General features: G+C 42.1%; 3 protein-coding genes and 1 pseudogene across 3 annotated transcripts; 1 reads left to right on the top strand and 3 right to left on the bottom strand.

The window, feature by feature from the left end:
• Window positions 1-455: 455 nt before the first annotated feature.
• LOC133924704 (chaperone protein dnaJ A6) lies at window positions 456-8212 on the bottom strand. Its single transcript, XM_062370361.1, has 8 exons — window positions 8055-8212; window positions 7356-7507; window positions 7111-7276; window positions 6890-7028; window positions 1720-1853; window positions 1468-1610; window positions 1146-1344; window positions 456-1022 (listed from the first exon to the last, which is right to left on the bottom strand). Exons 2-8 carry the CDS (start codon window positions 7503-7505, stop codon window positions 700-702), a joined length of 1254 nt encoding a protein of 417 aa, XP_062226345.1. The 5' UTR covers window positions 7506-7507; window positions 8055-8212; the 3' UTR covers window positions 456-699.
• Window positions 8213-13273: 5061 nt separating this feature from the next.
• Window positions 13274-15436, bottom strand: LOC133924702 (probable transcription factor MYB58). The gene is made up of 3 exons (XM_062370358.1): window positions 14900-15436; window positions 14375-14618; window positions 13274-14178 (listed from the first exon to the last, which is right to left on the bottom strand). Exons 1-3 carry the CDS (start codon window positions 15148-15150, stop codon window positions 13654-13656), a joined length of 1020 nt encoding a protein of 339 aa, XP_062226342.1. The 5' UTR covers window positions 15151-15436; the 3' UTR covers window positions 13274-13653.
• Window positions 15437-15554: 118 nt separating this feature from the next.
• On the bottom strand, window positions 15555-16208 carry LOC133924703 (uncharacterized). The gene is made up of 2 exons (XM_062370359.1): window positions 15939-16208; window positions 15555-15842 (listed from the first exon to the last, which is right to left on the bottom strand). Exons 1-2 carry the CDS (start codon window positions 16152-16154, stop codon window positions 15765-15767), a joined length of 294 nt encoding a protein of 97 aa, XP_062226343.1. The 5' UTR covers window positions 16155-16208; the 3' UTR covers window positions 15555-15764.
• LOC133925574 (probable isoaspartyl peptidase/L-asparaginase 3) lies at window positions 16202-20562 on the top strand (annotated as a pseudogene).
• The last annotated feature ends 1991 nt before the right edge of the window (window positions 20563-22553 follow it).

Genomic DNA, 22553 nt, shown 5'->3' with positions numbered 1-22553 from the left:
CGACATAAACAGGCAGCCTAGAAGTGGTCCGAATGGGGTTTCAGCTCATTCAGGAACCAGGAGTGTTAATGTCGATCATACCAAGGCAGTGCTAATGTAATACTTAAAAGAAAAACAGAGCCACGTCGTACTACACCATGATCTGCAAGGTCCTGGAACTTAACCATAACCATTAAGAAAGGGATCAAATGGTAGTCGTGTAGTTTCCATTATATGGTCAACAGAAGCCAACTACTTTCTGGATTTCCACCCAACCTTTAGGCTTCTCAGCTATGAATCACAAAAAACAGATTCTTGCATGCATAAAAGCCTGTGGCTCATGGAGTTTATTGATTGTTTCACCGTATTTTCATACTCCAGTTTCAGCTTCTCAATTCTCAAATAGTGACAGCCGAAATTCCAGCAGCGTGCCATTGCACCAATGATAACAGAAATGTAAAATGTAACAACCAGCCTACGTCGTAACTAAGCCATATTATAACCATACGTTGCATAGAAAGTAGATAGTTTGACCAGTATAAATGCCCAGCTGGCAACTGCTTGTGTATAAGGCCAAGAAAAGCCATCCCCTTAATTAATATGACTGACAATAAGAAGACTCAAATCCCAGACAATAAGAGTCACACATACTGAGATACACTATATAAAATTCTCACGCATCAAGAGCTACTTAAATCTGCGTGAAACTGTTCTCACTTCTTACTGCTGATGACACTGTACCCTTGGAGCAGCGTGCTCCTCGTCCTCGTCATACGCTTCCTGCTGCCTTTGGTACTGCCTGCGCCTCATCTCCTCTTCTATGTTGACATCATGCATGATGGTCTCCTCGCACTGATCCAGCTCCATGTTTGATAGTTGGCTCCCACCCCTTTGTAGCAGGACCTTCTCAAGCGCTCGGCATTGGTCAGGGGAGAGGGTGCCAGTTTCAGGAAACTCTACATTGAATTCCACAAAGAGACGGCCCTTCATGAAAGGCCGGCCATACTGGGGCATACCCTCATCGTTTATGGCCTTGTGTTGACCTTTTTGAACAAAGTATATAAGTCAAACCATTTGCAGAAGTCCAATTGATTAGAATTTAGAGACCAAAGCAGACTTATGAGGTGGAAAACTGAAAATAAAATCATTTATAAGAGGGAACATACCAGGTTTAATAATCTCGCCAGGATTGGACTTGATTAGAAGCTGCCTACCATCAAGATGGGTCAAAACGAATTGGAATCCACATAAAGCCTCAGTCAGAGAGATCGTGTGCTCAATGAACAGGTCATCATATTTCCTCTTAAATCTTGGGTGGTCTTTAACTTGCAAGATAAAAACAATATCTCCAGTCACTGTGTCAGGCTGCAACAACATGGATGGTATATTGCATATTAGTTAAATTGTGGCGAAAGCAGTTATGAATAGCTCGGTGTATGTGTATGTGTCTGCATCTTATGGCTACAGGAAGGGGGGAAATGAACTCACAGCCTCATCAGCTTCACCCTGGAATACAATCTTTTGGGCATGTTGCATTCCTTTCTCAATATGAACCTCAAGAACCTTTTTCTCTTGAACAACTTTGTTGGCTCTGCAGCTTGCACATTTATCCCTTTCACTTATGATTTCACCTGATCATTGATACAAGATTACAATCATAAGATTGCCTCAAGCAAAATGCATTTTGCAGGAAGATACAACATGGTCAATGTATACAAAGATGGAACAAGAGTAGCATACCTGACCCTCTACATTCAGGACAAACAGTGTTCATCTGTTGGATCATGCCTAATCCTATATGTCTAGTTATAGTCTTCATTCCTATACCATGACAACCATAGCATGTTCCAGGTGCCCCAGACTTGGTTCCTTTCCTGAAAATAGGGAAAATCAACAAAAATGTGAGACTTAAACAGTTAAACCCTACTGTAGAAACATAATAATTTAGGTTACCAAAGCTCCTGCCTTGCTCTTTCAGGAAAAAAAATAGACCAATGCAGGACAATTTGATTATGATGACAAAGCAAGATACACCTCCAAAGGGTTAACAAACTGGGCTGGAATGGGCCAAATAAACAGGTTAGTCTGGTGGGTTTGAATGGGTTAGTGGCAGGGGAATTTAGCCAGTTAGGTTTCATGGTTTACTGGGAAGGTGATAAGTGGGTTAGATTCTGAACCAAGGGTACTAAATAATCCATGGGGGTGTGCTGCATACCAATGGATTTTCATTGGGTTAGGTGCAGCAGACTTGTTTCTTTTTAAAATAGGAGACCAAATTTGGCTGTCCATTGGGTTAGTATTTATAGAAGCAGTAAAACAAAAATAGTCGAGTTATTGCAAATTTGGTTTTACATAAGTTTACAAACCTCCATCTGAATCAGGATTGACGCACTACGACAATCTTATTACAATCTAATACATAGCAACCCAACATGTTTCCTTAGTGTTAATAAATCCTTGTTATATCAGTCTAGAAGTTGCTTTCAAATTGTCGAAAGCTCTGCACTATTTTTTTCAGAAGCTGAAGTTTCAAGAACAAAAGTAGTTCATTAAAAAAAAGAGGACTGGCAGCAGTTTCACATAGGTTTCGTCCGCGGATCCCATTTTCTCTAGCCTTTCTGAAAAAATAGTGCCTTCTATAATTGGGTGACAAGCACATTGGCACCAGTGACTTCATGGCTACATTACATGTGACATGGATTGCAAAGAACAGATTGAAGTGAAACAAACAATATGGAATTACATGATGCGAAAAGCTGAAAGGATTATCCAGGATAGAGGTGCAAAACATGTGATCAGAACCCAGGCATCTCAGGTACTATCAGTAAATAGCAGAAATGAATGTGTTGGTGCATGTGGAAAGAGTAAAATCACCAGTTCAACTGCCAAGACTGTGCAATCATACACTTCAGAACTACTAAAACATACTATTCATATGCAATGATTATTGGTAAATATGAAATATGATAACTAAATCTTCAGCCCTGACTGTCAACACTAGAGTCAGGGGACACATCCTATAATAGCTAAACCGCATAGATGGACTGGGGAAACCATCGCTATTGAGCTACCATACCTAAATGCTCCTTGTAGTTCCCAAATATGTCCTAAGACTTCACAACATAAGAGAAAATTGTTGGGCACGTTTGGGCCTCCTTATTAACGTACATCAAAGATCTCTGCAAACCTTACGGCTCCTCAGGAAGAAGCTTGGAATCCCTTTTGTAATGGAGATCATCACTCTCATGTGTTGGAGCATTTGGCCAATTAGCAATGATTGGATCTTCAATGACACTGACCCTTTGACACAAGCAGTCTGGAGCCTTTTCAAAAAAGAATTTGCCATGGTTATCCATCGTGCAAAACGTTCTTGAGCAGACTTAGGGTTTGTTTGGTTCATAGCCAGAACTTGCCACGGTTTGCCACATCTAAGGTTAGTCAGGTTTGACCAACTTAGGCATCTGTTTGGTTCATAGCCACAATTGTGGCAAGATTCTCTTCCTACTGCTATGGTCCCACGCGTTAGTGACTCAAAAAAGTGCGACAAGATTCTCTTAGTCTTGCCAAAGTGTGGTGGAGATTTTGATCAACTAACCTTAGACGAGTGTGGAAAAAATTGTGGCAAATGGTGGGAAGGTTAGTATATGAACCAAACAGACCCTTAATGTTTCAATGGCTTGCATCTTTAGAGTAACTTGTTTAGGTCTCTTTTTTATCTTCATTTTTTGTCTGTAATTCTCACTTTGTACTTTTGTGTTCTTTTTATTAATATATAAACAGCAGGGGACAATCCTACTGTTTTCTCAAAAATATATATATATATAGGAGCAACGAAACACTGATAGGCTTAAGCACCTACAGAGAGCCAAGTGGAGTTGGCAAAAACTTAGAAGCATGAGTTTTGTTTAAATTCCTCTCGCTATAACATGATCACAGAAGATATTCTGTATCTTTTCATTCTTTTGTCAATACCAATTGAGCTCCCACTGCAACTGAAGTTGAGCAAAAGGAAGAGCAAGCGCGCAACACTTGTAATATGCCCAAAAGCTAATATTTTTCATGTTTCATACTAACCAAGCCAACTTTTGATGAACAAAAACATCACATATTCACACAAAACTTCTTAAAAGCATAGTCATTGAAACCGGACCAGTCATTGAACCGGTCAAGGCATCGGTTCACTGGTTCACCTGCTATGAACTGGTTAAACCGCTGGTTCTTTAAATACTGTTATTTTATTATATGGCTACTACTTGCTGTACTGAAAAAATATAATTATGCTCCTACCACTTTCCTCAACATGTATATATGGTCATACAACACTAGAAAAAAGAGGCAAATGTGGAAATACCATGCCAACAGCAACTTTTTGCACAAACTACAGCAATTTTTTTTCACAAAGACAGCAATCGAATTACAGAAGTAGTAGCCACAATGCAGATTGCAGTGGCCTACGACCAAGAATAAGCAATCAAATCGGAAAGCAAGTCCCAGCAGTGGCGGAGCTAGAAAACGAGCAGTGGGTGTCCATAAGCATAACAACATAATTGACCACGTGCAATTAGACTAATACTATACAAATTTATACCTAATATTAAACTACTCACTGGTAACATCTAGGATTTTTGGGGGTGCCCGGGCATACCCAGAACACCCGCTAGCTCCACCAATGAGTCCCAGATCCAATATCGATTTCACTTTCATAGTTCCTAGTAGGCTGGTACTAAATATCTAAATCTCAGAACACAGGATCAAACTAATTGACTAAGAAAACACGCATGTTAATGATAGCCCCTAGGCTAAATCTCAGAGCACAGTATCAAGCTTGTTCGTGCCTCCACGATTTTCATGTGTCCTGCTGTTGATACCTTAGCAACTGAGGCACCGTTTCAAGGGCGTGGCGGAATCGTTGAGGAAGACAAGGCCCTGCACGCCTTTGGCGACGAGGAGGCGTGACCACTCCGCGAGCTCGCGCTCAAGTTCATGAGACCCAAAACGGCAGCGAGTGAGGGACAGCGCGGAAGGGGCCCGTGTGGATGGTGAGGACATGCGCAGCAGATCGACTGTGGCAATACGATGGCCACTCGTGCCCTCTAGAGCCTAAGCCTCGTGTATGCGTGCAACCTGCAGCGCAATGCTCGGTGACCATCTTGTTTCCAGAATGTCTTGCTCAGTAACGGATGAACCTTGTTGTGAAGCTCCTTGCCGTCAAGCTCGCGAGGGAGAACAAATCGAGAGAGCCCACATGAGAGGAGCGGCGTCTATTCTATGAGCAGAGCAACAAAAAAGGAAAACCCCCACATGTGCATGTATTTCCCCACCTTGCCCCTGTGTTCATGGGCCCAAAACAAAAACCGCTCGATTCAGTCAAAACCGGCTGGTTCCCTCGTTCCATAAAACACTGCCCGGTCGTCTGGTTTCTAGTGGCCCGATTGCGTGAGCAGTCTTTGAAGCGAACCAAGCTGCTGTAGTCTCCAATTCCGATTGTAAGCGGTCCAACCGGCAGTCCAGTCCGGTCCTAAGAGCATCTCAAAGAGACTCTAAAATTCACTCCTTATATCCTCATATAGGAAGTCTTCCTAGTAATATTCCCTCCCTAAATCTACTTCATCTACAATAGAATCCAAATACCCTATTCCCTATATGTCATCTATTGTGTCATTGACGGATGGACCCCACCTGTCATCTCTCTTTCCTCATTCCCTAGCAGGAGGCACCCGTGCGTGTTGCTCCTGCCCGTGCCCATGCGTGTCGTGGCACATCTCGCCGTTCCTCCACATCTAAAAGGCACACCACGGCTTCACCTTTCGGCCTTCTACAAGCATTGGCGCGGCGGATTTAAGCCGTTAGGCACGGTACACTGTGTACTCTGTTCGTTCGCTAGCTTCTTATTCCCAGCTGATGCAAACTCATCCGATGCAAACTCATCCATCAGGCTCATCCTCTCCACCTTGGCCACCGTGGCCGTCTGGTCACCCGCGCCATCATCCTCGACCCAGCAACACGGGAACCACGTCGTCCGGGAGAGTCGACGCGTGGTCATCGTCGAGTTCGAGCTGGGGCGCCCGCTCTTGCCCTACGTCAAGGAGGCACAGGTGGTGGGAGCATGGGCTAGGATTGGGAGTCTGAGAGGGGTTCCCTATTTCTAGCTAGGATGAGGTTGTGTTTAGGGGATTGGTAAAATAGGGATTCTGTTTGGGGAACTGTTGGAAGGTGTTTTTAGTCAAAAACAGGGTGAAAATGTGTCCACATACACTTAGAATATTAGCATCACAAAATGCAGGTTCCAACCCCCAGTATTGTTACCAAATATACCAGAAGTGAACTCTGAAACACCAGGTTGCCAATACTTGCCAATATCAGCCTACAAGCCAGCAAATAGTCTAGCACATGTAGACGAGTTGTTCCATAGTTCAGTGCGTATTTTAAAAATTTCTATTTAAGACATGTAGATGACAACAGCATCCTGTTATGCAAGTGATGATATAATCTTGCACTATGAATGGAATTTTGGCAGGTCCAACAGAAACCATATTACCATGGAAATAGACGACCCAAAAAATCCCATAATATCCTGTTAACTTTTGATCATTTCCCGTACTTATATTCTAGAAGTTTCTCTTGTTATCGCCAGAATCAATAAGATGATTATAGTTTTCTGCAGTTCAAATGCTCAATAGATATTGGACAACCGAACTTGTGACTGAACAAGGTTTGATTGCACATACAACCATAACTGACCCTTTGTGTTCCATTCTTCATGCCAAATTTTGAACTAGATGGCATCTTAAGTACAGATAAGGCTAAATTATAAATTGGTAATAAATCAGCTTACCACTTATATTTCCAAATTCAAAAGTCTCTTCAAGGTGGGAAAAACAAATGCCAATGGAACTTACAAAAGACTTACCCCTTGCATTTTGAGCAGAGAACATTCCGTGATAACGATAATTTCTTGGTATCCCCATTGTAGACATCTTCTAAAGACACCTTCAATGAGTGCACCACATCCTCACCGCGTTTCTGTCTGCGTACTCTTGAGCTACTCCCTTTTAACCATAAAGCCTTATGTAATTAAAAAAAAATAGGAGAAAAGGTATGGAGAAACTTAAGATAAATAATTTGCATTACCCCCAAAGGCACCACCCCCAAAAAATTGCTCAAATATGTCAAACGGATTATGGAAGTTACTGCCTCCTCCCATTCCCTCCTTGAGACCATCCTCCCCATATTGGTCATATATCTCCCTCTTCTCTTGGTCACTAAGCACCTCGTAAGCTTGAGATAGTTCTTTAAACTGTCCAATCCATGAAATGATTGTTAAAATAAACTAAACAATCCAAATTCAAGTAAGTAATCGCTGTGTATCCTCAAACCTTTTCTGGGTCACCACCCTTGTCAGGGTGGTTCTTTATAGCAGCCTTCCGGTATGCCTTTTTAAGCTCATCCTGGGTGGCGGTATTAGAGACGCCAAGCACCTCATAGTACTTTGTGTTGTTGCTCCTCCTTGGCGCACGCCTAAACATGTCTATAGATCACAGGATGCATAAGGTAAACTCAACTGAATCAACTAAAAAAATAACCAATTTAAACAATCAATTGTATAACAGAATGAAAAAGGTGAACAATATTATGCTCTGCAACAACAGCAGTTCGTTCTACAAATGTGAACCATTTATACACATTCACCAACAGCTCAAAAATTGTAAGCAAACTAGTCTAACAATCTACCTCACGACAAATAGCAAATTCAACATCTTCATCACCCAAAAGTTTCTTGAAGAATCTATATTAAAAAGGAAAATTCCTAATAGGACGGAAAATCTGATCACCCATAATTTCCCAACAACCACGAATCGAACAGCTTTCCCATGCAACCCAAGAACACCCTTCCAAATTCAATCCAACCCAAGCCAACCCTCCGCCTCCCATCCAATCCAACCGAACAGGCGAACAGAACAGCCAAGATCGGCACAGATCAAGCAAAAAAACACTCGATTCTCCCCGCGGAAAAGGTGATCGGGGCTTAATTAGAGTATAGCGACGAAAAATTAGATTTTGATTAGGTCCCGTACCTGAATCGGCAGAAACGGCGACGCAGAGGAGCCGTATACCACCGCTCAACCCACGCGACGGAGAGAGTTTGCGGATTCTGTGGCTGTGGGGCTTTATACACGCCTCCTCTATCACTCCAGGTCCGTGTACTTGCTCCGGTGCTGAGGAAATCTTGACCGTTCGGTGGAGGTCACAGGTGGTTCAGATTGGTTTGGGAATGTTACGGTGCTGGCGGAAAACAGGAGGGTAATGGCCATCTCGTGAAACAAATTGCTCCCTCCCGTGTAGGAAATAAAATGTGTATGCAGTCGATAGCCAGTGGGTGAGCGAAGGATGGTACCGCCCCGGATTCTTCCAGAAATAAGCGAGATGTTAATTTCTGATTGCCTAAAAATAGACTTTCATTCGATCGGCGAATCACAACCCTGGTATCAAAATCCAATAGCCAACAACATTTCTTCTACATCTAGTTTTATGCAACCTTATGTGCAGCTGGCCCCCCGCCTCTCCGATTCACTGCCTCCCTGCTTTTTCGTTGGTATTTTCATAGCTGCCCGTTCTATACTAAGTTGTTGTTATTGTCACCTCTGTTATCCCACATTAAGTGATGTTATTGTCACCCTGTCTCAACCCTTCTTAATTGGTGGTTCTCTACCCCTCTCCCTCCGCATGATTGGTGACATCCTTATCGCCTTACAACCTTATCCACACGTTCGCCATCAGCATCAGGCTCACCTGTCGTCCCTCAGCATCCCTCTCTAAGTACGTGGATTGGAGCAAGCCCCATGAAGCAAATCACAATGCTGATCTCATCGACTGAAAGATCGGAAAAAATCTAATAAGTGTGAGTAAATAATGGGTTTATAGTTTTTGTTAAGTATTAGCGTTTTTACTAACATAATTTCATATTGTAATTTAAACTAGTACCTATATGTTAAAGTTTAGTCTTCTTGGTTATATCGTATCCAAAAACAAGATCAACCTAGCTACATAGAGATGCCAGAGGATAACATAAACATTACCACGGAAATTAACATGCCCCACCTAGATTCTAGAAGACAATCCTTATTTTCGTAAAGAAACACTACTCTAAAAAGTGGTTTTTAGAGTCGGCTCTAAAATGACCTTTACTACCGGTTTTAGAATCGACAGTGAGCAACGGACAGTGATAGTTTGACTATCACTGATGGTCCGGGGACTAGCAGTGAAGGTGTTATCACCGCCGGCTGAAGACTTTAGCCGACAGTGATAGTCAATGGCCGAATAAACATTTTTTGGCTCGAAAAAAGCGAAAACAAATTTTGCTGACCATGTACCCCCACATGCACACAGTCGTAAGTCACAATTCACAAGATTTTTCACGTAAAATACATGTGTGTGCGATTCGTGGCATTCGAACTTGGGATCACTTAGCTCACGCGATACGTACTTACCATCCCACCACATAAGTACTTGTGATAATAATAGCATATGCAACTATTTTGATCTCTTATGTCTGAAACTTCAAATGATTATTTGAACATCTAATAAATTTAAATGAAAAAGTTTTTAGCTACAAAGTTGTAGATGTCGTCGATGGCTATAGTTTTTTATAAAGTTTGTCTCTATCCAACTTCGTATGAAAAGATTATGATTTTTTAAAGATAAGTTATCATATATTATTAGTGTTGGTTCGTGTCACAGACCGATAGTGATACTTGACAAACTATCACTGTCGGTTCGTGGCTAGAGCCAACAGTGATAGTCAGCATATTACTGTCGGTTCATAAGAAAAACCGGTAGTAATAGTCATGTTTCACTGTCGATTATTTTTTAATACACTTTCAGTATTGATCCTTGATATGAACCAGCGGTGATACCCTATAACTGTCGGGTCGTAAGTAACCGACAGTGGTGAACCAATATATAAGGTCTATTGTGTAGTAGTGAAAGCTTTATTGACCATCATTGTTATATCAAGATGATATAATTGCATAAGAGTTCATTCTCGATCTCTACATACAAGTGTAAATAATCAGTAAAGGACAATTATTTTTTCTCTTCTTAAAAACAATGTTATTTGTGCATAGCATAGCGACCAATAAAAAGCTATCGTCGTAACTATTATTTTGGCTTTCCATTTTTCAGTACGACCACGAGCCAAATTTCAAACATGTTTGGTGCATTACACGGTGGGTAAAGGTTCAAGTCAATTGGATGATGAACCATACAGATCTGGTAAAATGACAATAAAAAAGTGCTTAGTCATCTTATTTTTATAATAAAAACAACAGTTCTAACTTCCCTGTCATTCTCTTTCGATTAAATTATCTTTAGTTAGTAGTACCTTTACATAAGTAATATAAGAAAGTTTGATTTTTAAGAGTACTTTTAGTTTCAAAGTTGATTGTTCATTATGGGTGCATCACTATGTATAAGTGCCTGATAAAGGGAGCTCATAGATAATTTTTCAGGTTGGTTTAAATTGTAGCAAAATTCATCAGGCTCTTGTGATAAAGTGATGTTGATAAGGTGTGAAAGCAACTCATTCCACGGTCCACGCTATCAATTTTAGGGCGATTAGATCCCGCTGGAATGAGATATTCGATGGATAGGATTGAAATACATTGATAACTGTGTTATGCTCGTTCGGTACTATGGATATTGGCCTCGCAATGACGAATTTCCCAACCAGTCCAGAAGACAATCTACGTTTTGATTTTCTTCTCTCGTTTTTTAGCAAACATCCACTCAGAAGCGCGTAATAGCTCAAAAGACCTCTGACGCCATTCTGACGGCACAAGATATATATGGTCAGAGGTTCCTGAGTAAGCTGGCGAGAATTTTGATTGCACAGAGCCATAACAGTCATCAGAGAAGATGATGCACGTTAATCCATCTCTAATTCTTTAGATAACGGAAAATCGTTCTGTCCTCTGCACCACTTGATACACACAGCCTCTAATCCATCACTAATAAAGGGCCTTCCCGTAGGATTAGAAATGTAGCATGCCAGCAGCATCGCTGGAGCTAAACCTGAATCTATTCAACTGGAGGGCAAAATGGTGCTGCTTGGTGGAACCATCCCACCACATAAGTACTTGTGATAAAAATAGCATATGCAACCATTTTGATCTCTTATATCTGAAACTTCAAATGATTATTTGAACATCTAATGACTTCAAATGAAAAAGTTTTTAGCTACAAAGTTGTAGATGTCGTCGATGGCTATAGTTTTTTATAAAGTTTGTCTCTATCCAACTTCGTACGAAAAGATTATGATTTTTTAAAGATAAGTTATCATATATTATTAGTGTTGGTTCGTGTCACAGTCCGATAGTGATACTTGACAAACTATCACTGTCGGTTCGTGGCTAGAGCCAACAGTGATAGTCAGCATATTACTGTCGGTTCATAAGAAAAACCGGTAGTAATAGTCATGTTTCACTGTCGGTTATTTTTTAATACACTTTCAGTATTGATCCTTGATATGAACCAACGGTGATACCCTATAACTGTCGGGTCGTAAGTAACCGACAGTGATGAACCAATATATAAGGTCTATTATGTAGTAGTGAAAGCTTTATTGACCATCATTGTTATATCAAGATGATATAATTGCATAAGAGTTCATTCTCGATCTCTACATACAAGTGTAAATAATCAGTAAAGGACAATTATTTTTTCTCTTCTTAAAAACAATGTTATTTGTGCATAGCATAGCGACCAACAAAAAGCTACCGTCGCAACTATTATTTTGGCTTTCCATTTTTCAGTACGACCACGAGCCAAATTTCAAACATGTTTGGTGCATTACACGGTGGGTAAAGATTCAAGTCAATTGGATGATGAACCATACAGATCTGGTAAAATGACAATAAAAAAGTGCTTAGTCATCTTATTTTTATAATAAAAACAACACTTCTAACTTCCTTGTCATTCTCTTTCGATTAAATTATCTTTAGTTAGTAGTACCTTTACATAAGTAATATAAGAAAGTTTGATTTTTAAGAGTACTTTTAGTTTCAAAGTTGATTGTTCATTATGGGTGCATCACTATGTATAAGTGCCTGATAAAGGGAGCTCATAGATAATTTTTCAGGTTGGTTTAAATTGTAGCAAAATTCATCAGGCTCTTGTGATAAAGTGATGTTGATAAGGTGTGAAAGCAACTCATTCCACGGTCCACGCTATCAATTTTAGGGCGATTAGATCCCGCTGGAATGAGATATTCGATGGATAGGATTGAAATACATTGATAACTGTGTTATGCTCGTTCGGTACTATGGATATTGGTCTCGCAATGACGAATTTCTCAACCAGTCCAGAAGACAATCTACGTTTTGATTTTCTTCTCTCTTTTTTAGCAAACATCCACTCAGAAGCGCGTAATAGCTCAAAAGACCTCTGACACCATTCTGATGGCACAAGATATATATGGTCAGAGGTTCCTGAGTAAGCTGGCGAGAATTTTGATTGCACAGAGCCATAACATTCGTCAGAGAAGATGATGCACGTTAATCCATCTCTAATTCTTTAGATAACGGAAAATCGTTCTGTCCTCTGCACCACTTGATACACACAGCCTCTAATCCATCACTAATAAAGGGCCTTCCCGTAGGATTAGAAATGTAGCATGCTAGCAGCATCGCTGGAGCTAAACCTGAATCTATTCAACTGGAGGGCAAAATGGTGCTGCTTGGTGGAATATACTGGCTAGATATGAATTACACGGTGAGAACCCTGAAACCACTAGTTTAGTGGGGAGCCTAGAGACACGAGGGATAGAGAGATGAAGAGCGTGTTAGAACTATTGTTAACACGATCAGGGAGAAAAATGAGCCATATATCTGTAATGGCCGGGACCTCTCTTTCGTCCCTCCTTTTGCATACTTCGGAATGGCCATATGCTTTTGTTGCTGTTGTTGTTTGATGAACCTAGAGCATTCTGAGGACCGCACGGCATAACACCTTAGGTATGATCCTTCTTATGGGGAAGCAATAATCAAGGAGTTTTTGTTTTTTTAGGGAAAGCAATAATCAAGGAGTTATTTAGAAAACAATATCTGAATTGAACATTGTTATGGCTTGAGTCATTTGTTGGTGCTTCTCATGTAGTCACGAGAGGACAACCTCAAGCTACGACGTGTCACCATACATTCATCAGTAACCTGAGCAACCATTTGATGCCAAACCTGTCAACTTATATTAATAACAGAATGGCACACCTCATTTTATCCTGAAAACTTTGCTAGTTTACTTCTTCAGGAACTCCAAACTGAAGTAGCAGTACAATAACACCGACCCAAATGGAACACACACTGTTATATACTTGCATGCTAATCTTCTTGGATATCTTGTACTGCATTGATAGCGATCGATTTTACACCATGATGAATTATACAGACATTTATGCACCTTATTTTCTGCATCTAGTACTTAGAATAGAAACATCGTCACTTTCCATGTCTAATACAAAGCTCAATCTGAGCATTGCAAGGTTGTTAGTAGGTTGCAACCGAAGATACAACTTCCAGCGGCCGCTAGTACTTGTCAGCTGTGTCAGAACAGGCAGTCCAAATGCACAACCAGAAAAAGGATGATGGCAACCAAGGCACTCCTCCATCGAACAGTCCAATCTCAAAATTCAGATTTCGTCGCCGGCGGCAACAATGGCGGGGGCAGCTGATCAAGAGAGCTGAACAAGTCCGGCGGGAGGTCGTCGAAGAAGTCGTCGGGCGCGTCCGGAGGCTCGGCCTTGACGCCATCCTGCTGGAACTCCATACCGAAGAACGGGAGCATCTTCGGACCGGGTTGCATCACCGGAAGCAGCTCTTGGTAGGCGAGATTATACATGCCGCCGGCGTTGACGAACCCGGGAGCCATGTCCCAGCTCTCCGGCATCCCCGGGAAGTCGAGCAGAGGGTACGGAGGCTGATCGAACGGCAGCTCCGGTGGCAATGGGGCTGCGTTTGACGAGCACGCATGGCTGTCGGTGGCCGGAGCGACCGGCGCCAGCGTTCCCTTGAAACCGAGAAGTCCAGAGCCTGTCTGATCATGCAGGACTAGTGCAGCATTCTGGGCGTCTATGAACGGTGTCGCCGCTAAGCATTGGTGGCCACTGGAGGAGCCGCCCTCGTATGGAACTTGATCCGGGCAGGGACCCTGATGACATCACATATTTCCATCAAGAAATTCATATTCATATGAAGAAAAGAAACAATTGTACACTGGAGACTAGCGAATGTATACCGCAGATGATCCTTCCACCGAACGATATCGTTATTGAGTAGTGAAGAAAAGGAGTGACCAATTTTGCTCGAAAAAAAAGGAGTGACCAATGTGAGCTGCAAGTGCTTACCACGGCGGGTGGCGACTCCATGGAAGAGGCAGCAGGCGCCTTGGCCCTGCTGTTCTTGCCGGACCCGCCGGGGACAGGCGTGCGCAGGAGCCTGGCGAGCCGCTTCTGTCGGGCGCTCCAGAAGTTCTTCACGTCGTTGTCCGTCCTGCCCGGCAAGTAGGTGGCGATCCTCGCCCACCTGTTCCCGAACTGCGCCTGCAGCTCGAGCACCACCCGCTCTTCCTCTGCGGAGAACTTGCAGCCACTGTCGCAAGAAGTTCATCGCATTTCCATTGCGAATTTGTGAATCAGCCGTGCACAAAACGCAGAAGGCAAACAATCCAGGGCAATGCGTCGCACTAGGCAGAGATTATACACGAGGGATGGTTCGGGATCGATGCAGCCTAAACCCAGGCAAAATGCAGTTCCACCAACTAGCATCACTCCAATTATACTACTGCAAATGCAGTTCAGCCTTCCCAGTGCACAGAAACTCGAAAGAGAAGACGAGGACTGGATCAAAGCAAAGAGAGGATTCGCGCTTACGTCTTGAGGTTGGGCCTGAGCTTGTTGACCCAGCGGAGGCGGCAGGACTTGCCGGAGCGCGGCAGGAGGCCTTTGGATGGAATGGAGCTCCACTCTCGGGGCCCGTGCGTGCGCACGTGCTCCAGCAGCACCTCGTCCTCCTCCGCCATCCAGGCCCCCTTCCGCGCCGCGTCCCCGTTCGCCGCGTCCCTTCTGCTGCCGCCCCGCCGGCGGGCGCCGCCAGGTGCTCCAGCCATTGCCTCCCTCGACATAGAGCAACGCGATCTCGCAGGGACGTGTTCCGGAAAGCGCTGCCTAGTCGAGCTTCTTATGGGCCCAGGCAGCGGGGGAGGATGGCGCACGTGGCGCGGACGGGGAGCGTCGGATGGGGATCCGACGGACGAGTTTGATTCGCGAAGGGGCGTGCCCCGAGCGGGCGCACGAACCCGCGCGGTTAACCGTTCCTCCACCCCACGACCTCCGATTTCCGCGGCCGAGGATGTTCGGTGTCATCTAGCCTCCGGACACATCGTGCCTGGAAATATTTCGCTGTTGCGAGCGGACAAAATTCAGGCGTTCGATTGCCGTCCGGTCAGCAACCAGCGATCCTTCCAATCACCCATCTGGTCAGAGATCTTGATAAAAATTGGTTTCGGCTAGATTACATTTGGGGGCAAAAATCAACGATGCGGAGCTGAATTTCAAGATAAAAAATTTGAGCTTGTGATGCAAGGTAGCACAACAGTGATCTTATTAGTCCTCTACACTTCAAATTTAGAATGACACACGCCTAGCACTCAGATGTGAAGTGAAGCAATCCGCATCACCTCCAGCTCTCGCCGTTCTAGTTTCATAGGAAAGCTCACAGCTGCAATGCGCTTGCTGGTTAGTCTCCTTCCACTCGGCGAGGAGGGGCTCCCATCCACCTCCGGATGCTCGCGCCCACGCCCTTCATCTCCTCCACCTGCAGAGTGCAGACACACAGTTTATACGCGCCAGATCAGTGTAAATTCGCCGCGGCAAACTCGCAGGATTCACCCGCGTGGGAGCCGAGTCTTACCGATCCGACGCCCGCTGCGAGCACTCCGGCGGCTACGGCGGTGGCGCCGGCGCCGACGAAGAGGGAGGCGATGGCGAACGCCTTGAACGGCATCGCCACCGCCGCGCCGCCCATGCCCCGCCGGAACCAGGCCACCCCGGCCCCCGCCTGGGACGCGCTCGCCGCTGCCCACCACGGCCACATGCCCTCCTCACCGCCGCCGCTTCGCTCATCCATCCCCGCCGCCGCCACTAGGGTATTCGGGGGTCACCTGTGGGTGGTAGCGGAAACCTATACAAACGCGGAAAGCTCACCGACACGTGGGACCCGCATGGATTTCTCACCCTGCCAGCCCACTGACATGTGGGACAGGACACCACCACAAGGCGCCTGTGAGCTCCCACCACTGTAACCGGTCAACCGCAAGCTTCCATGGATTCCATGGGGCGGACCGGCGGAGCTCCGTGCGGCTTCTCCTAGGGCTCCTGCTGCTACGGTTCAATTGGCGCTTGGTAAGTGTAGATTCGATTGGATTCGGTTTGTGGAATTTGGATTGGGTTGTGGTGATATCGTTGATGATGGATTGCTGGGGGTTTGGGGGTTAACTAAGGCGGTGGGTGGCGGAGGCGCGGGGGAAGGGGGCAGGGTGGTTCCGGTGGTGGTGAGCACCTGGCCGTTCAGGGATGCGTGGGAGGTGGTTTCGGCCGGTGATGGAGGGGGTTCGGCCGTGGATGCTGTCGTCTCCGGCTCCTCCGCGTGCGAGGTGCTCCGCTGCGATGGCACAGGTCAGTTGCTTGCAACATCGAGCGAGGCCACAATTGTAGCTCACTAGGTCGCTAAGATAGGTGGAAACAGTGGTGTTGCTATATCAAGTATATCGATACACTAACAACAGACTGGAAGCCATATCAACTAGCTTCGAAACACGATGTAACATCAGGAATCATAATCGAAAATCTGACAATCCCAATTGAACTGTTAAAATACTCCAATGGTTGATGGTTTGCATCAGGTTTATCTGAAGTTCAATGGACGCATTGCTGCTTGCATCAGTGTTTTCTGTAGTTCTGTTCCAATATTGCTGCCTGTATTAGATGCAAATAATTGTTCCTGTGTTATCCTCTTCACTGTCAGATATGTCGGTTTAGTGGGTCAATGCCTGGTGCCTTCATAAGGGCTGTCTTTTTTCCAGGTGCCATCATAAGAGCTGATGCATGGAATTATTTTAAAATTTGTATAGCAGTATAGCAAAGTGGATTTGGACCTCCCCGTAGACCATATATTCGCTTGCTGCCATGAGTCTATCATAATTTAACATTTGAGCATGCTTGCCGCCAAATATATCTCTCATAAAAACCATTTGATCTCATTTGAGTTCCCCTGAGTATCTGTACAAAGAATCAAAATACTTTTCATTTTTTATGAAATTAATACATATACTATTCACTAGCTGCAGGGCTTAAATAGGATCTTTTCAGTGATTTGGCCTCATTTCGTTGACAATACTAAAGATACATGCCCATAATATCTAAAGTGCATTGTCTTTTTCTCTAATAGAAGTATGGAGTGTACTCTGTAATGATGTGCCTGTCTTCATACTTCTTGGGGTTTAATTTACTTTGAGTCAGCAAAACCAAATAATTGTGAATATGAGATGTTAATCTAAGCAATAAGAAGGAATTGAGGTGTTACATTGGCTACACTAGTCTGTTCTTACTCAATTCCAAAGATGATCAATTCACACACAAATCCTTGAATGTTTGTGCTTACATTGTGAAGATAATATGAAGTGCAGTTGCTATGATATGATCAGATAATTAATGCTTCTTTGTTCAGAAATACTCCCCATTTGTTAGTAGTGTTTTAACTCCTAATCCATTTATAGATAGTAATGGTAAAACAGAATTCCTTGTCCACATCTTATTTATTTGAACAACCTGCCTATTTTTAGCATGCCCCATGAATCAGTCAACCTGGTTGTGATTTTAACTAACTCACACTTCACACAGTTGGTCCAAGTGGAAGTCCAGATGAGAATGGCGAAACTACGTTAGATGCTCTTATCATGAATGTGGTAACAGCTGTTCTACCTACTCATGCTGCAGTATACGCTGAAATTTTGTTCCATCATTCATACTTTCATTGTGGATGTAATATACTGCATTATTTTCGCTTAAGGAAACTGGCAATCAACAATGGAAATTGGAGCTGTGGCTGCCATGAGATATATCAGGGATGGAATTAAGGCAGCAAAGTTGGTCATGGAGCACAGCAAGCATACTTTGCAATTTCAATGGGTCTTCCCGGACCAACTAACCTCAGTTCACCAGAGTCAATCGAGAAATGGGCTGAGACAGAACAACTGCCAACCTAACTTCTGAAAAAGTGTTGCTCCTGTTGGTACCTGTGGCCCATACCGTCCTATCAATTTAGCGTCAGTGGAAACTGAGGATTCTTTAAAGCATGAGGTAGAGGGGAGTCAAGGAGTTGTCTGCCAGGGATGGTTCGAAAGTGATATTAATCGCCACAACAATGACACAATCTCTATGGCCGTGATTGACAAGGTGGCTGTTGCATTTAGTATTATTTGACTCTTTCTATTGTTGTAAAACTAATATTAGTGTTGTTTCCTTTAGATTGGTCACATAGCAGTTGGCACATCAACCAATGGTGCTGCATTTAAAATTCCTGGAAGGTGAGCATTTTGCCTGCTATCAGGTGACTTCACATCACAATCTAGCACAGACCCGTCTTTAGCTGGACTGCTAGTTTTTTTTTTCTCTCACTGTAGCTGTCGCGTGTTATTCTCCGCTCATTTCATGGATCTAGTTTCTATGTAGCGGTCTTACCATTTGATGCATCTCTCCAATTTTCTGTGCTGAATAATGATGTAAATCCGCCACTTTTCCTCTTATCTTTTTTTATCTACCATCTATGTTATGTTTTTTGCATTTTTGTTACACGTGCAAAATCATTTTTTACTATATTCTGAAACATTCGAGACTAGGCCTCCTTTCTATGAGTTTGTGGAATCCATTAATTCCCTAGAAACCTAAATGTTGCCCACTGAACTGCTGCTAAGCCTATAGGCCACTTTGCCTGGCATGGCACCCGCTTATCCATCTTTGTAAACTCATAGAAAAATCCATACGAATTCATCTTTCCACAAGGGGTCAATTAATTCCCCAATCCATATTATAAATGCTCTATATGTTTGACAACAGGATGAACTTGGTGAAGAATTATTAGTTTTTATCTTGATACATGGTACTGAATCTTCCTCGTATGGTGATGACGAAGTGGGGGCTTGTGGAACAACTGGCGATGGTGATATTATGATGCGCTTCCTTCCATGGTAATGATGAAATGGTTTGTGTTAAAAATTTATTGCTATTAGAAAAAAGATGGTTCAGTGTGATGTCTAGCAATTCTTTGAGAGTAAGATGGTGGAGTGCTGTTCTCTGGTTATTATGAACTTCTCTCATGTTATTTCAAGAGTACGTCCTAGGATCTGATAATATGCAATAGTAACCATCTTTGTACATCCACTTTTAAACACTATCACTGGTGACGTGTATCTATTACTATATTATTATTTAAGTGTTAAAAGGAGCCACTATATTTGCTCTCAAGATCGCAAAAATTACCACGTTAATCGGAAAAAAGAAAATGATCTAGACCACTTGTTGTTATAAACATCTAACGGTCTAAATTAAACCAAATAGTCCATATCAAATACGATTAATAAATAGCTAAATTTGGAATTGAAAATTATGGAAAATTTTCATACGGTTTGGGTAGCAAAATATCTAAATAAAGAGTCTAAATAAAATAAAATAAATAATAAAAAGGACTAATTTTTAACCAATGTTATCGTGATAAAATACAGCAGCAAAGCTAGCCACACTATTAGTGTGGGCCTGCTAGTTTAAGCCGATGCTAGCTATGTTGACACAAGCCCGAGTTTATCCAAAGTCTCATGCACTTCTTGGCAATCTTATTACAAATTTTGTTGCAGCTATCAAGTAGTAGAGAGCATGCGACGAGGGATGGAACCTCGGGATGCTACCATGGATGCTATATCAAGAATTTCCCGCAAATACCCAGATTTTATTGGTGCTGTATTTGCAATCAACAGGAAAGGAGTGCATGCCGGGGCATGCCATGGATGGACATTCCAATACTCTATAAGGAATTCCAGCATGCAGGATGTGGAGGTCGTTACAGTAGCTCCTTAACAATGGCAGTTCATGGAAGACAAAGAATTGCTTCACCAGCAGGTAGTAATATTTCCTCGTAGTGATGAACATTATTTTCTTCATGGATGCTCCTGCTGATGTAGCAATGTCCTGTGGGATTGTCCTGTTGATTTTAAAGCCGATTGTTCTGCAACTGAAACCTTGCTATATGGTAGCAAATTGTTGCAACTTAGTCGGTTTTTTAATGGCGTTTAAAGGTTTCCAAACCTTTTCTTTTGGAACTGCCATATTTCAGAGTTGTTTGTAGAAAAGTCAGAATTGCATATAGTCACGTTTTTCATTGGAACCAACTACCACGTTATCGAAGTGGGTGTACTGGATTAAAATTTAAAGCTGCAGAGGCCATCTAGTGCTTCCCCTCAGGACTAAAGTGTTCCAGCTTCCAAGATTCCTGCATCCTGAGAGGTTTCTGTGTGCTGTTGCTTTCGTTTTGTTTTTGCATTCGGTTGCTTGGATTCTTCATCGCTCGAGTTAGTTACATTCACAAAAGATGGTATTATGTCTTGTTTCTTCGTGGATAGACTATATCTGAACTGTATATCTATTATGTGTTTAGGTTTAACTATAGTTTATGTTACGCCTAGCCAACTCATGGAGCCAAGTTTATCTTCATGAGTGCCAACCAACTTAGCTAGGACATCCTGCGTGCTAACCAACTTAGCTTCCCACCTACCACCAACATGTATCCTGCAAATTTTGGACGTACTTAGAGTTGTACTCATTTGAGAGAGATAACAGAGAAGACAGTAGTAATTGAATAGCGGAGGGAGTTACAATTGATTACAATTAGTAGGAATAGTAATTTTAGAGTTTTGACAATCGTAATTGTCGTTACCATCACATCAATAATAGTTACTAACCTGTCGCAACTGACATGTTTAAAGCTAGTTGTAATCGTTTTAACAATCTCATGTAACTGTAGTGATTTTTAACATTATTTTCAGTGATAACCATAGTAACTTAGCATTGTTACAGGTCGTAACTGACATGTAGATTAGTCGTTATCTGATAATCATAACTATTCTTAATTATAACTATTGCAACAAAGCGTGATAATTAGTTGTAACTAAATCATAATTGATCGTTACTCGTAGTATACCTTATTAGGTAACCTAACCATAACTGATAATAATTCGTGTTGTATATGATAGTAATCAGGAATACTCATATTGTAATTGGTAGCAACTTGTAGCGAATATGATCGTGATTTTATGAAATTTTAGTGAACAATACCTTATCGTAATTCAATAGTATAAACGATCTCAACTATATAGTAACAACAATAGTAATTATGAAAAAAATTATCGCAAGTATCGAAAACCTTGTGGAGAACCTAATTGTAACTAATCCTAATTCGTGATAGATATGATTTTATCTTAGAAGCGTTCCTTGTCGTAATTGATAGTAACTCATAATCATGAAATGATATATTATTCGGTATATTGTAACTAGAGTATCTATCATATTGTTATTAGTTCACACTCCACTATTATGTTGCAACTAGAGTATTTACTATGTTATAACTAGAGTATCTATCGTGTTGTAACTAATACTCACTTGATAATGTATTATCATCACTAGAGTGTCTAATATGTTGTATCTATATTGTCGTAACTAGAGTATCTACCATGTTGTAACTATGATGTTCTGCATGTTGTAACTCAACTGTCTCTGAATTACAAGTACAACCTAAGTTGTAATTACAGTATAGTACAAAGCGCAACTATAATGTTGTAACTATATTGTTCAGTATATTGCAATTAGAGTGTATACCATATTATAACTAGTTCATACTCGATAATGCATGTTGTAACTAGATTGTTTACCATGTTATAACTATAATATTCACTATATTATAATTAGAGTAACTACCATGTTGTAATTAGTACTCACTCGACAATGTTATAATTAGAGTATCTATCATGTTGTAACTATGTTGTTCAGCATGTTGTAACTTGATTGTCTCTGAATTACAACTACAATATAAGTGGTAACTGCAGTATAGCATAAAGCACAACTGGATGTCTACCATATTATAATTGTATAACAATCCTAAAACTTCATCAAAATATAGCCTTCATGGATTTCATTTTGTTAAGCGTATTTTTTCTAACAATATGTTTCAAATGTATCAAAAATCGAATATGTGTTTCTAGAGATATTGCATTTTAATAATTCAAATCAACTCTAATGGGTGGGTTTGGATGTGTATGTTGCATCAACGGATTGACTCTTGATTTGTTGACTTATGAAAGACATCAGCAGTAAGGCCGATCGCAATAGCACAAAGCAAACTTGTTCAGCGTCTAGACGCAAAATAGACTTACATGTGTATATACACGGCGAGGCTATTCTGCGCTACACAGTTGCTATTTGC

This window comes from Phragmites australis, chromosome 7 (genome assembly GCF_958298935.1).
Source record: "Phragmites australis chromosome 7, lpPhrAust1.1, whole genome shotgun sequence".
Taxonomy (NCBI): domain Eukaryota; kingdom Viridiplantae; phylum Streptophyta; class Magnoliopsida; order Poales; family Poaceae; genus Phragmites; species Phragmites australis.
Note: the sequence above shows the minus strand (reverse complement) of the source record. Positions and strands in the feature narration are given on the sequence as shown.